This window comes from Melospiza melodia, chromosome 6 (genome assembly GCF_035770615.1).
Source record: "Melospiza melodia melodia isolate bMelMel2 chromosome 6, bMelMel2.pri, whole genome shotgun sequence".
NCBI lineage: Eukaryota > Metazoa > Chordata > Aves > Passeriformes > Passerellidae > Melospiza > Melospiza melodia.
This window is the reverse complement of record NC_086199.1, coordinates 15,106,936-15,121,482: the sequence shown is the minus strand read 5'-3', so window position 1 is coordinate 15,121,482 and position 14,547 is coordinate 15,106,936. Positions and strand designations below refer to the sequence as shown.

General features: G+C 36.5%; 1 protein-coding gene across 5 annotated transcripts in view; it reads right to left on the bottom strand.

The window, feature by feature from the left end:
• DICER1 (dicer 1, ribonuclease III) overlaps positions 1 to 14,547 on the bottom strand; it is a 63,583-nt gene that overhangs the window by 19,988 nt on the left and 29,048 nt on the right. For 4 of the 5 annotated variants that reach the window (XM_063160031.1, XM_063160030.1, XM_063160034.1 and 1 more), the window contains exons 9-17: positions 13,727 to 13,895; positions 11,090 to 11,562; positions 7,308 to 7,440; positions 6,177 to 6,419; positions 5,924 to 6,078; positions 4,500 to 4,632; positions 3,974 to 4,049; positions 2,724 to 2,863; positions 129 to 308 (exon numbers count right to left, since the gene is read on the bottom strand). In XM_063160031.1, the coding sequence (XP_063016101.1) occupies positions 129 to 308; positions 2,724 to 2,863; positions 3,974 to 4,049; positions 4,500 to 4,632; positions 5,924 to 6,078; positions 6,177 to 6,419; positions 7,308 to 7,440; positions 11,090 to 11,562; positions 13,727 to 13,895 (1,702 nt within the window). Of the gene's footprint in view, positions 1 to 128; positions 309 to 2,723; positions 2,864 to 3,973; positions 4,050 to 4,499; positions 4,633 to 5,923; positions 6,079 to 6,176; positions 6,420 to 7,307; positions 7,441 to 11,089; positions 11,563 to 13,726; positions 13,896 to 14,547 lie in introns of those variants that run through there. The other variant, XM_063160035.1, reaches the window with a different exon arrangement.

Sequence of the window (14,547 nt, the reverse complement as noted above, 5' to 3'; positions counted from 1 at the left end):
TCTGAGGATTACCTGATACAAGCATAATTTATGGGCATTTCCAACCCTTCACTCTGTTGGGTGGGGAGTAAGTATATATGGAAAATAACAGGTTGCAAGGCATGCAGAACAAGGAAACAGTTCCTTACTTGAGGTATAGGTTTGGCTGTCAATATGCCAAAACATCTTGTAGTATCCTCAGGAGGATATAGCTTTCGTCTCCTGAAGTTGAGCTCATCAGGTAGAGGAGTCGTTAACACCATTCCTATTACATACAAGTAACAGGGCTGATCAGGTTTGGGATAACTATCCCTCAAACACTCTGGAATCTGAAAAAAAAAAAAAAATTTAAAACATTAACATGACAAAAATCAGCAAAGTCCACCTAGTTGTTCTTCTCTGAATAAGTCCTCTTAGGTTTATTTGGAAACACATTGTTAAAAATAAGGAACAAAAAAAAATTTTTCTGGGCTCAAGCAGTGTTTTCTGTCTTAAGCAAAAATGTTTGGCTAGCAGCCTGGCATAACAGCCATGAGATTTCCTTTGTCCTCAGTAGGTGAGCTGGGTTTTCATAAGACAACTTACCAAAAATTCTAAAGGAGAATTACTAACAACCTGTCCTATCAGTCCCCATAAAGTTCCTGTAACTTTTCAAGTCGATACTGGAGCTCAAATGTCTGCCCCCAAAGCTGAAGATGCCTCTTCACATGGAATCATTCCCTCAAATAAAGCTATATTGGTGTTAAGTGCATTTGGACACAAGCAGCCTCAAAAGATTGCTAAGGTAAGGTGCTGGCTGCTTGTGCCCCCTTCCCCCCGTGCTGGTCCTGCTGCTGTGGCTCTGGGAGGGACTTCACCAGAGAGACACATCACACTCTGTAAGCCAGCACCACGGTAGTGGCAGCCCCTTTCCTGTGCTTCTCATAATTATTCTGGGCATTCTCCTACTTTGCTATTTTCTGTTTCCTTCCTCTTTTATAAAGTTGTATTATGGCTTTGGATCACACCATTTAAGCTTGCTTGTATTTTAATCTTGCTTTCAGGTATGCTTAGAACCTTCTTTTCTGCAGTAGTGGATGGAGGCAAAACATGCCTCTCCTCACTTTAGGCAGATTGAAACAAGCTTTGATGCAAATGTCTGCATTTAACCAGCAACACTAGAGCACATTTTATGTCCAAGACCTTTTGGAACTTAACAGTTGAACAGGAAAAAAAAAGGAAAGTGTACATACTCAGGAAAAAAAAAGCTTGACTGAACTTACATCTTCATTAACACAGATTCTTTTTCCAGCCAAATTATTTAAAAGTATCAAAAATGTTTTGATACACTTGGGACAAAGACACAAGCAAAATTCAATACACTGCCCTTTCATCCAGGTACTACACTATATGAGTTCTCTCATTACAATTCTAGCTGGCAGATGTGAATACTTGCAACAGCCACAAGCACTTTTAATTCTGCTGCTCATATTTGTCATGGACGTTAAGAAACCATGCTTCATGTTTGGTAGAAGTTCATTACTTTGCAGGTCTCAAAATTATCCTCCTGTTTATCTAAAAGTAAAGTGCAATACATGTAGTCCTGGATTTTAAAGTTACACTGCAGTAAAACTATGGCCTTGGCTTAATGGAAAATTACTCATAAATTTAATAACTACATTAAACCCAAGAGGATCTTGCAGACCTTAAACATTTGCCAAAGCTTCTTTTCCAGATGTGAGAAGCTGGGACAAAGGCAAAGGAAAGTATTCTTAGATTCCCTATTAAAAAAGAAATAACTGAGAAAGAATGATGCATCACTTGACAAATCAACTCCTCTGAATGAGACATCATAATCTTGCATTTTATGAATCACCCCAACTCCAATCACTGGTGAGGTAAAAGGACAGAGAAAAGCATTTGTAACAAGAAATACTGTGCAAAAATGCAAACTGTGCATCTTTGTGAAATGCAAAGATTATCACATTCTATGAGTTACCTGTCCTATTCAAAGGACCTTAGACAGAACCTGTAACAACTGCAGAGGAAAAAGGAAGGTTCCAGAGTAGTTGCAAAATACTCTTACAAAGCTTATTTTCTCCATTTTCTCCTAAAGTATTTCCAATTCCCCCCCAAATACCATTTAAGAAGTCCAATTTTACAAGCTGGTGTAGCTGAAACTTGTTGCAACAGACTGTGAATACATTACTTAACACAGAGCTGTACTTTCTTTCAACAGATCAAGTATAATATTATAAATTATAATATTTAGAACTACTTTAAAAGTAATAAAAAATACAGGTACATTTATTTGATATTCTAAGATTTAAAGCAGGAAATATGAAACTCTGTGTTCAACCAGTAAACCAGACATCCAAAAAAACCCCCAAACATATTTCTGTATTAAGCCCGGGGCACATCCTTAGTGTTCAATTATTTGTCCTGAAAGCCAGTAACAAGGTACAGATTTTACAGATTATTAATGCAGGTCTGTTTTCTTCACAGTTATTTTCACACTAGGCAAGAAAGTGTTTGCCAACAAGCCCTACAGAAAGTGAATGTTCTCTGAGCTTACAGGCATGCTTCCAAAGCATGTGGTACCATAAACTCAGGCAGCACTGCAGGCTTCCATAGAATCAGAACGTCAAAGTAAATACAAGACTTGTAAAAATTTCTGATCAGCTAAGATTAAGAGTTGGCAATTCTGTCTTATTAATACATAAAGTATTAGATCAGAGATCTGGACAGCAGTAAGTGATACTAACAGCTTTAGGATAGCACTGTCTTCGTTTTGTAGAGCCTGGCCTTCCTGGAACACTGGTTTCTTCTTCATCATGTAAATCGAGTTCCTCCTCATATTTAACCGTTTCTTTACCAACTGGCATCAAATGATCATCCAGTTCACCTGAATATTACAACAGAGTACAAAGAAATAGCATTATGAACAACCAAATCTTGGTTCCTTCAGATACTACACAGTAGTGAAACTGCTTGTGAAAACACCTCACATGTAAAGTTTTAAAATACATGGACTACTGCAAGGCTCCAAAAGAGCAACTTTGAGGAAAGAGTGATAAAGACTGAATTTTGAGAAAAACAAATGCTTATTTTTAGTAAAAAAAAGTCTTATATTTAATTTAAAAATTGAATTCTTTAATGAAAATATCCAAAAATTCTTTTTGCCCAAAAGTGATCTCTGACTAACACACTTACTTTAAAATCACTCATATGGAGTAATACAAAGGAAGAGAGAAAATTTATATTTCTCTATCATTCTAAAGAGTAAATCACTGCTGTTGAATGTGCCCTTCCAACACTGGGTAGAGCTGCCATCAGGGTGCCATTCTTGGGTATATTTGTTGGTATGAATTCAGTGTTCAAATGGTTTAACTCAGAAAAAAAATACAAACCCCAGGCCTGAAATTCTTTTTTGCTTAAAAACACATAAATACTTCCATACTTCATTTAAAAAAACCAGTAACATAGAATTATCTTTAAAATGTTCCACAATTAAGAACATGCTCCATTATCCTTACTAGATAAAAAAGCTGAACTACAAAGTTCTATTTTTGGACCATGTCTTAGAATACAGTAGAGAAACCAATAAATTTAGGGTTGCATATTTTACATTTTGTCACAATTCACGTAGAAAACCATGTTCTTTCAGCTGCAGGATGCGATCCCTGAACTATAATCAGTATCCTCTATAGAACAAGACTTTTTTCCCTATTAAGTATACTCAATGCCCAAATCTTCGTCTCTTGTACTAATATTCATTTTGCTGTTTAATATGAAATTTGTTAAGCAACCAGATTTCCCTGAAAAATTTACTTCAGCTTACAAGTGTAAGCTAAATTACTAAGTACATGACCACATCACAAAACAAGGCAAGCAAAAGCAAGTGGCAATAGATGGCTACAGGAGAAGGGCATGTACATATACAACAGCCATATCATATGCAACTTCTCATCTATAAAATACACTTTAACAAAGAGGTTGTTTTTCTAGTTCTTACCAATTTTGTGCAGTTTTTCACAGCATATAAGAGCGACAACTCTCTCAGCCAGTCTTGCACAACTCATTGGAGGGCCCTATAAACATTTAAACACTTTGTAAAAACTGTGGTTTACTAGCAACTTACTTATTGTGTTTAGCGTAACACAAACATTTCAAGCAAGCAAAATTTTTGTAAAAACCACATTGATGGCAGTTTTGTGAAGATATTCAGGCTTGTTTTTCCATAGAAACCAAAATTACAAGAACTCAACTATACTAGTGATCAAAACCAATAAAGGACAAGTGCATGAAACAACAATGTACAGGGGAGAATATCTAAATATTTTTGCCTTTGGCATAACAAGTAACTGATGAAAAATGAATTATAACAAAAACAGACAGTGATCTAAAACCAGTTAGAGAGTACTGTACAGAAAAATCTAGCTTTCGTTACCAACAGTGCAACTAAATCTAGAAAAGGCACAGATCATTCTTAGCCCAACATATTTATGTATTTCCATGCTTTTCCTTGCCCAAATACCTACAACAATTGAAGCTCGAAGAGGTGAGTTGATTGGCAGGTAGAGAGTAGAGTAAAATGTATGGTCAGGCAGTTCCCAGGTCTTACACTTGGGAGCCAGGTGTGTAAATGGATCACTTGGTAATCTAGCACAGTACCTGAGGGGACAAAACATTTTACACATCATCAAAACGTGCAAATTGAAACCTGAACACATTTCAGTGGAACCTCACAGTATTGGCATGAATGCTAGAGAAGATGATTTACACTGTAAAGGTACACTACTGACTCACATTCAACTAACTTCTGAGCAGAAGACCTCCAAGTCCTTTATTACAAACCTGGTCTCCAGAAAGGTCACTCCAGCTTGTAATGATGCACAAGGCTGTTTCCTGCCAGGTCCCAGGGTTCCCATTATGTCTCCTGAGTTTACTGTTGTCTTACTCCTCCTGTTTATCATGGTTTCCCCCTCCTGCCTTTCCTCCCTTGTACTGACTTCCCTCTCTCCCAGCTTGGTATTAAATAACAACAGCCTGATGTTAAACTGTGCTGGATCTCTTAACAGTCCAGAAGCAATGCCACATACACCCAGCTGCCAGACAGCCTCTGAACCATTTACCATCTGCCATTCATGCTTCAAATCCGACTGCTTTGAAAGGCTTTATTTACCAGACAGTCCATCAAAGTGATCTGCATCTCCAGAATTTAGCTGCTAAGGTAGTACTTTGGCAATTGCATCACAAGCTTTACTTAAATAAATGACATTCACTGTTTTTCATAGTCAACCACTTCATGACACCAGAGATAAAAATCCCTCAGTAAAACTTGGTTTCTGCCAACCCCTTTTTATTTATGGACCTAAAAACCATTGCCACAAGGACTTTGTCCACAGCATTCCACATGACTATAGTTACATTGACTGGTCCATAGCTCCCTCGATCTTCTTCCTTGTCTTGTCTTCCACTGAGAACCTTCTCTAATTACCATTCCCTTACAGAGTTGATATTTGAGTAGCTCCCATTCTGTCTGGTGGACTTCAGTTACTGTGGTTTTGTTTGTAAAGATGGGAACAGTGTGAATATTAGAACTGGAAGATTTAACTACTGTTTTAACAGTTTGTTTATTTATTTTTAAAACTAGCTTGACAAGAGCAAAAATGCAAATTTACTACACATTTTGAAGCTGAATGTTTTCAGAGAATTTAATTAAACAGGAATCAATGTCACTATATTTATTATCAGAGCTAGAACCTCTGGTAGGATAAAGACAAAGAAAGCAAATAATCCCTTCAAACCTCTGTGACCACTTTTTTTAGGAGAGAAGATTCTGTCAAGGTGCCTAAGAGTAAACGTGTATAATGTGTATAATACCCCATGCATCCATGTTGCGAGATCGACTAAGAAATCTTTCAGTCAATGATATGAAGTAAGAAGTGAATCTATCTCTTACCTATTTATGTGTCCAATAGCAGTGTTAATAGTAACCCTTGGACTGTTCTCATCTGGCCTCAATACATAGGGTGGAAAGACATCATCATCATCAACAATGGGTTCAGTTTCAGTTTCATTGGCATCAACAGATTTTGAGCATTTGTTTCGGAGGATCTAAACATTTCAAGAAAAGAACATGATGAGAGGTTTTTCCCTGAAAATGTAGTAAGATACACTTAAAAAACCCTAGGCCCATTCCTTTGACCTCATACCTTCTCAATTGCTTTGTATGTCTTAAGATCTTCTTCAAAACTTTTGATTTTGTCTGTATCTGCTAACATAATGTAATTGGAAATTGGTGCTCTAGCTCTTCCTTTTGACTGCACATAGGAACGGTACTCTGTGGGCAGATCAAAACGCACCACCAAGTTGCATTTGGGTATGTCAACACCCTCTTCCACAATACTAGTAGCAATAAGCAGGTTGGTCTCATGTGCTCGAAATTTTCTAAGAACCTGCAAAAGTAAGGAAGGCAAATTTTACGAGATCTGTTTCCATCATGAAATTCAACAAAAGATAATAAAACCAAGATGAGTGGCTCAAACACTCCCAAAAAATGTCCAGACATGGAAACACAAAACTATTACAAAGAATCTTTTCAGAAACATAACAAGACTATTTATCAGAACCAGCAGATTTCTAAGAATAAAATTAGGTATCACAGGTGTCTAAGAAGCTACTATAACCCCTAGGAATGGAGAGGATCCCCCTTATTTACTTAGAAGTTTTCAGTTGTGGTATTAATGAAAAAACAAATTGTATTTTCAGGACACCATCTTTTCCTAAACATTCCTGAGGGCTGAAGCATCCTCAGGGGACAGAGCTCATTCTAGAACTGGCACTTCTGATATTTATACTATATATGAAACAATACTAATACTGTGGTGTCTGGAGCACAACCCATCCAGGATGAGCTTTAATAATGTAAAATCAGGGGTTTTTTTAAACATTTTAACATTTAATAATTAAACAAATTCACATTTAGAAAAGATAAATATTAAAATCAGCTGAACTACAGAAAATGTCAGTAAGCCTGACATTCTTTACATTTGTAACATATTATATTACCACTAACACAATGCAGAAAAATTAGATAATGATCTGACTAGATATAAACATGAATTTACATGAAGTTTTAATTTGTTTGTACAATGTGTCTCCAAACATATTTCTATTGTTTTACAAACAGCTGTATCTCCAATAAGTAAGCATTATTATTAAAAAAAGCTATAAACTTCTAGTGACTGTGCCCCAGACTCTGCCTGTTGATTTATTTTGTTTTCAAAGGCACACACACACACAAAAAAAGGGTATTGCCCGTTTAATTTTTTTCTTGAAATTACCTCTTCCTGTTTTCTAAATTCTACTTCCATCTGCTTGTTACGAGGCTGGTTCTTGCCAATGCCATGTCCAGTTATAAAATTGCTACTGATGTAAGCCAGTTCTGGATCTTGCTTGCCAGCTTCTTTTATCAACCTAAAAATATTACACATGTTTTTAGAAGTTACACAACCTACAAAATGGAGGAAAATCTATTATTTATATGACCTATGTTAAAAGGAAAAGTGGAAGCACGACAATTAAGTCATGTTAACACATATACTGACTGCAGTCTTCTCAAAAACCACTGTAAGGTTATCACAAGATAGACTGCATACAGAAAGAAACACATGGAGAGCTCATGCATTTTGTGCTTCACACACATTTCAGACCTATCATGCTAAAACTCCATATTTTTAAACCAATCTATTAAGGCTCTCTGTTGTTAAAGCACTCTACTCAAAATTACTTTGTTAATCTTTTTCTGTAGGCTCTAGCTGATTTTAGAAGATCTGTATCTGCTTCCTCAACAAAAGTATGTTTCTTCAGTATAAAATGTTAATTTCTAGGTTAAAATGTAAGATTGTAATTCTACTTACTATCAGAATATACATTCTGTTCAAGTACACTGGTGACAAAATGTTGACCTGTTTTTCTCAGGGATGATGCTCAGCCTACACAGTGAGATGTTCACTACTTGTGAAATTAACCCAAATAGAGGATGTAATACAATTCTTTTAAAGGAGTAATTGACGGGGATGTGAGGAACTCTCATGCTCTCACTTTATTTCCACTCAGTTTATCCTTTATGTTATAGAAGCAGAAAAGGCTGGCTTCTGCATTGTTCTGATTTCACACATAAGGTAAAAGATAGCTCACCTAAATAATGCATGAAATCTAAAAATGAGGCATTTATGGATTTAGAACCACAATTACAGTGTGCAATCAAAGTAAGTATGCTGAAGCATCATTAGTCGATCAGTTTTCAGGATGAACAGAATTTGGAATTACTTAACTGCAACAGGCTTGTGAACAGGATAGCCAATAAAAATCAAGGTATTCTATACAACAAAAAATCCCTTGCATGTGTCACTACAGCCATCCCACTACTACTCTGCTCAAAGCACATCTATCATGTCCATTACCAGATGCTCCCCACAGCCAAAGAACAGACTGTCTCTCTCTACACCTCCAGCAGTAACTCAAACCTTTCCCCAAAAAGTCTCTAGCATTTCTGTCTCACACAGAAGTAGATGGATGCTGTGCCAGCCCCCAGCTATAAGCCTACCATCTGCCCAGCAAGCTGCTGCCAAACCAGAGGGAAAATGCAAAGCTCTCCCTGCTCTTTCTACCCTTGGGAAACTACTCAAGTCTGGCCCCCTTTCCTAGTACCCATTTTAAACAAAATTTATGGGAACACAAACCTTGAAGGCTTTCCTCTTTCGCAATCTGTTAAAACTGGAATGAACAGAGAGATAGGCAAGAGGACAGAAAACAGGCATACAACTTGCCATCCTTAAGGAAACAAGACTAGAAGGACCCTCCTGTGCTGAAGTGCAAATGTGCTTTGCTAGTTCAAGGCCAAATGGAGTTACATTTCTGTATCTGGAGTTACATTTCTGTATGCAGTCCAGGCTCTTGAGACACAGTCTAAGAAAGTATGGGTTAATAACTGGATAGAAATATTTTTTTATTTCTTTTTCGATATGACATTTCTGTGAGGTCATACAAATTGAGTTCCTACTTAATATCTCAAACATTCTTACTTTAGTTTACTTGTATAGAAATAGACAAGAAAAAGCATCTGAATAAACACTTCATTGCAAATCTTAGCCAAGTTCCTGAGAAACATATAGGACTCCAAACTAATGATTAAAAAAAAACTATTTGTGGTAGGTAACAGGTGGTGTTTTTCAAACACATAACTTCTGCTTTTCAAACTTCTGCTTTCAAACCCTTCTCTTAAGGGAGCTAAGAGGCACTTACAATGCAAATGGAAGGGAACTGGGCTTTAGAAAATGTCTTCTATTCTGAAAAGAAGCTTATAGGCATCAGAACTGAACTGTATACATCAACTTAAACACTGAGCGAGCCACTCCACCGAGTGCAATAATAAAGACAGAAAGTACAACTCATGCCATCAATTTTGCCCATCCTAGATTTCATAAAATGGTATTCTAAATATACCATAATAATTGTGTTTTAAGAAAAATTATACTTCTGTTTGAACTCAGTTCCATTACTGGAAGTAGCTATGATACATTAATTCAAACACTCATGACTTTCTCATTCAGTAGAGAGTTCTTCCCCTATACATGGCCTAGGTATAGCTGTCATCAGCAGAGGCCCTTGAAATCAAATGCACTCTGCTGAAGAAGGCCTACAGTGAGCTTCTACACCAAAGGCTTCCAGTCTGATGGTCAATACAATATCATGTGTTCTGAAATCAGGTGCTACATGAGGTAAAGGAGCATTTTGAGAGTCTGGCAGCTAGCTTTCAGAAGGGGACAAAAAGTTACATATAGTTTTATATTTTGCTGCCAATAACCTCTACAAAAGGTGCCTAAAGCTCAAAGATGGCAGAATTTGATCATCTATTTAATCTAGACTCTGTATTCTGTCAGGTTCAACAGCAGTTAGGATATTGCATAAATCACAGAATACAAGAATGAATGCACAGTGGAAAACCAGTACGATTTAAATCACATTCATAACAGAACAGAGAAGAAAAAAGTTTTCAGAATTCTGTTCATTCCCTATAGGGTAATGAAATACTCATTTCAGCTCAGCAAAAGACTGTTAATGTCATTTCTTCAGGACATATTAACAGAATATGTTCATTATGCTGAACAGCTTGGTTTGCCTCATACTGCAGATTTATCCGAACGTATTTAAAATGCAAAAAAGGAAAAGAGAAAAGATAAAAGTTGACAGAAGTTGACATAGGCAAGTCTGCAGATCAAAGGATGTGTTATGCACTTATTAACTCAAGCAAAAATGTACCAATAGAGGGGTCAGATTTAGAGGTATCCAGAATGCAATGAACACCTGGCACAGGACATTTGCTACACTATCAGAGAAACCTGAAAAAACCTGAAAACCAAAACCAGGATAGGTGAATCAATCATGTCATTCACAGTTTGTGGCAAATGGCTTTTAAAAATTAAGTGCTATACATAACTAACATGTATCATATTCAAGAATAAGAACTGATAAGGAACTACAATACTGCCAGTTGGCAAATACTCCCACATTCATATTTTTCTTGGTGGAGACTTTAAGAAAGCACTCAGTGTTTGACTAAATAGGTGCTTTATAAGCATCAACTGTGAAAGCAGTACTGGTAAATCTTGAGAGATATTTGTGCAAGGGTAAATTTGATTTTCTATAGAGTTGGATCATATAATATTGTGATTTAGTAGGGTAATGGTGAGATTTCCAGAAGTACTGAACTCAGTAGGCTAGAGAAATTTTCAACATCCATTGAAAATATAAATCTAAAGGCCAATTATAACAAATCAGTATATGCTTATTTTACAGGTTTAGTACAGTATTTAACAATTTGCTTTCTAAAGGAATCAAATTAAAAACTCAGGTCTGAAACAAGTCCTTGAGTACAACTTTCAAAGACATACACTCTTCTCATATGCTTTAGAAATATTCTGTATGATCTCCTAAACCAACTTTATGAAAAGAGTTCTGAAAATACAAAGAAATCCCCTACATATTCATGATATTAACATCCTGGCAGCTAAGTCTGCCTTTCTCCATCAGAATATTTTTTTTGTTAAATAAAAAGCTTTACCTATTTAGAACAACTGCTGTGTATCTTCGTTCCACAAAAATAATTCCACATAAAATATTAGTAAAGGGAGATGGGAAATTAGTCTCTGGCTTCTCTTTCTCCTCAATTTCTTCATCCTCATCATCATCTTCAGAATCACTCCAAGATACGTAATTATCCTGATTCCTATTGTTATACCATTCAACACTTTCAAACTGCTGCCGTTCATATGGTTTGTATTTGCGCAAGATTTCAAGCAGCTTTATTACTTTTGGGGTCACAAATTTCAGGTCAAGTGAGGCAGGCGAGAAGTGCTCTTCACAGAGTGCATGTATTTTCCTTAGGAAAGTGTCTGTAAACAATAAAAATTTCCTGTGCAGCTCCTCTTGTTCATGTTTGATATACTTCTGCAGCTCTCTCACCATCATCCCAGCTACCTTATCTGCACACCACGGTCCCAGAACAACCAACACAGCTCGACAGTCTGACAATATCTACAACAAATGAATTCAAGTATCAGTTCAAAGAGTACATTCATGAACTATTCATTTAAGACTAGGGGCTTTTTTTCTCTTACAGCAAAGTCTTTGTAAGGATTATGGCAATTTTTCTACTTAAAAAAATGCAGAAGTCTGTTTTTCTTATTTAGATGACCTTGGGAAATTTGGTGTTTCTAATGGAGCAAGTTCCCCTCCCCCCTTCCCCTTAAAATTATTACCAATCAACTTCAAACTGTACATTTCTGTATCTCCAAAAAACCCCAAACTTAATCAAAATTTTGTCATTTTTTACAACTGCAATTTGAAATTTATACTAAAAAGAATACTTTTTGAAGCAGCTAGATAAACAAAGCAAAAATTCTTATCTTTACTACATAACACAGAACTTATAGAATAAACAGTTTACTGGGCATTTTTACTTTATTTACTACTGACAGCTGGCAGGGTTTCAGAAGTATTTAATCAGAAAGTCACACGGTGGCCTTAAGGTAGCCTTAGGAATTCTAGCCTAGGAAAAACAGAACACAGTATGTGTGGGTGGAATAGTAAAAAAGAGAAAACTATATCCTATTCATAGAAACGGAATAGGCAGTAGAGTACCATCATAATCTTATCTTATGAGATTGTTTCCTCCAGAAGAATGAAGCTGTCAGAAAATAAACTAGGAATTCAGAAATGGGGTACACTGATAACACTACAAAAAGGACCTATCATTTGGATGCCCTATATTGTACCAGAAGAACTACAATGGTACCATAACAGGACACTGGTTTTCAGCTGCTGCTTTCTCTTCCTTCTTCCCTTCTGTGAGGAAATAAAGAACAGGCTATCATCCTCTTGATGCTATCTTATCCTCTGTGGAGTTTATTAGTTCTAAGACTTGAGGGCAAAACTATCTAGACTAGGTGTAACTGCAATATAGAGGTTTAATACTCTACACTGCCAAGACATAAAGCACCTCAGTCTGAAACTTGTTTCTTTTCTTAATATGGGTGTCTCCTTCTTCCAGAGAGCTACTGGTTTAAAACAAGCACAGAGGGCTACAAGCTTTAGATGCAGAGCAGTTAATCAACTCTTCTGAACTCTCTAAGTCATGAAGATTGCCTCCAGCCAGCATTCCTTATGTATTTTAGCCTATTATAATTTAGTACAAAAGTAACCAGGACTTCCAACTCTCATGCACTGTGATAGGCTGCCTTACGTACCATCTTTCCCTCTGGCACAAATAATATTTTATAGACAGTGTCAGAGTCCCCAGTTTCTGAGAATGCTAAAGGAAACTGAAATATTTTGGGCTGAAGAAAGAAATACATTCTCCAAATTTCTCATGGACTGTTACAGGAATAGCCACAGTAGTGATTCACTACTGACTTCTTGTTCAAAGACTTACATCCCTACACAGCTGGCATTTAGCAGGCAGTTCCAAACCAGGAAGGCCAAGCAGGGTTAAAAAAGGTACCTGGACCCCCTGTGTGAGAGGTTCCTGCTGAACACTCCACACCTTATGGACCATCCTCTGCCAAAGGTCAGGACAACACAGGGGCAAACACAGAGAAGTCAAGTAAGACTTGAGATTCAAATTCTGTCCAAGGTGTGACACTAGTGCAATATTGTTCTAAGATAAATTACAGACACTGTACATCTCTGGCTGGAATTTTGGCCTAAATTCTTCCTTTACCAACTTTTAATACAACAGGGAAGAGTCCAAATTCTTGCTGAAGCCTTATTTCCTCTGTACTGAATTATTCAAAGATCATAGGAGATTGTGAAAATGTAAAATTCCTGATTTCAGAGATAAGGACCTACAACATCAGGGTGCAGAATTGTTTTAATGCTTTAAGCAAATCTGAATCTGTGAAAATGTAAAATTCCTGATTTCAGAGATAAGGACCTACAACATCAGGGTGCAAAATTGTTTTAATGCTTTAAGCAAATCTGAATCTCAACTAAATGGAATTCTAATCAATGCTTGATATTGAAGCCCCACTCATTAATGGAAACAACTGCATGTTAATGAACACAAAAATCAGAAGTCTTTTTGTTTCAGATCATCAAGGATGGCTAGCTAAGGAGGTTTCAGTTATGTTACACACATGGCAAAGAAAAACAGTAGTAAGGTTTCTATTCCCAGGCTTCTCACATTTCTTGATATCCTTACCTGCTTAGGAATTAAGGTAGAATCTCTTTCTTTTGAATGTACAGATATGTTGCAGTCATTCAGAAAAGCAAGTGCTTCATCCAATTCCTTTAATAATCTTCCATACAACCCACTTTTGTCAGTATATGGTCCACAGTCTACAACAATCTCACATGGCTGAGAAGTATATCTGAATGAGGGCAAAGATCAAGTTAAACACAGCTTCTGAAAGCCAGAGCTATTTCAGCTCTTAAGGTTATACAGCAAACACAATAGCAACATGACATGTATTCAAGAACATTTCCTTCCCCACCATGAATCAATAATTAAAAATTATACAGTTAAACACTTCAGAAAAACCTCTACCTCCCAAAATACTGAACTACTTGAATCTAGATACTGTTCTAATACACTCCTAAAAAGAAGGCTATTATTGCTATTCTCATTTCAAATACTGGAAAATTTAAGCAAATTCTAATTACTTCACCAACATCTTCACTTGTTTTTGAATAGTGCACTCTCTTGCAATACAAAAGAAAACCAATCTACATAATGTAAATTTATCTCTCTAAATACATTGATACAAGTAAAGTAATTCTTATTCTTGAATGGCAGCAGGAAATGCTTAAAAGGAAATGGTTCAGACAAGTTCAAAAAAATGCATTTAAAATGCTTATGCATGGACAAAACACCTGTTCCATAACTTCCAACCTTTAACTTAACTTGAAACTCAACAATGCAGTACAGGTGGTAGAAGAAAACATGCTACATAGGAATCATTTCACCCTACTTTCCCCTACAACAGGTTGTTCCATTATCACCACCCTTAGTTTAAACAACAC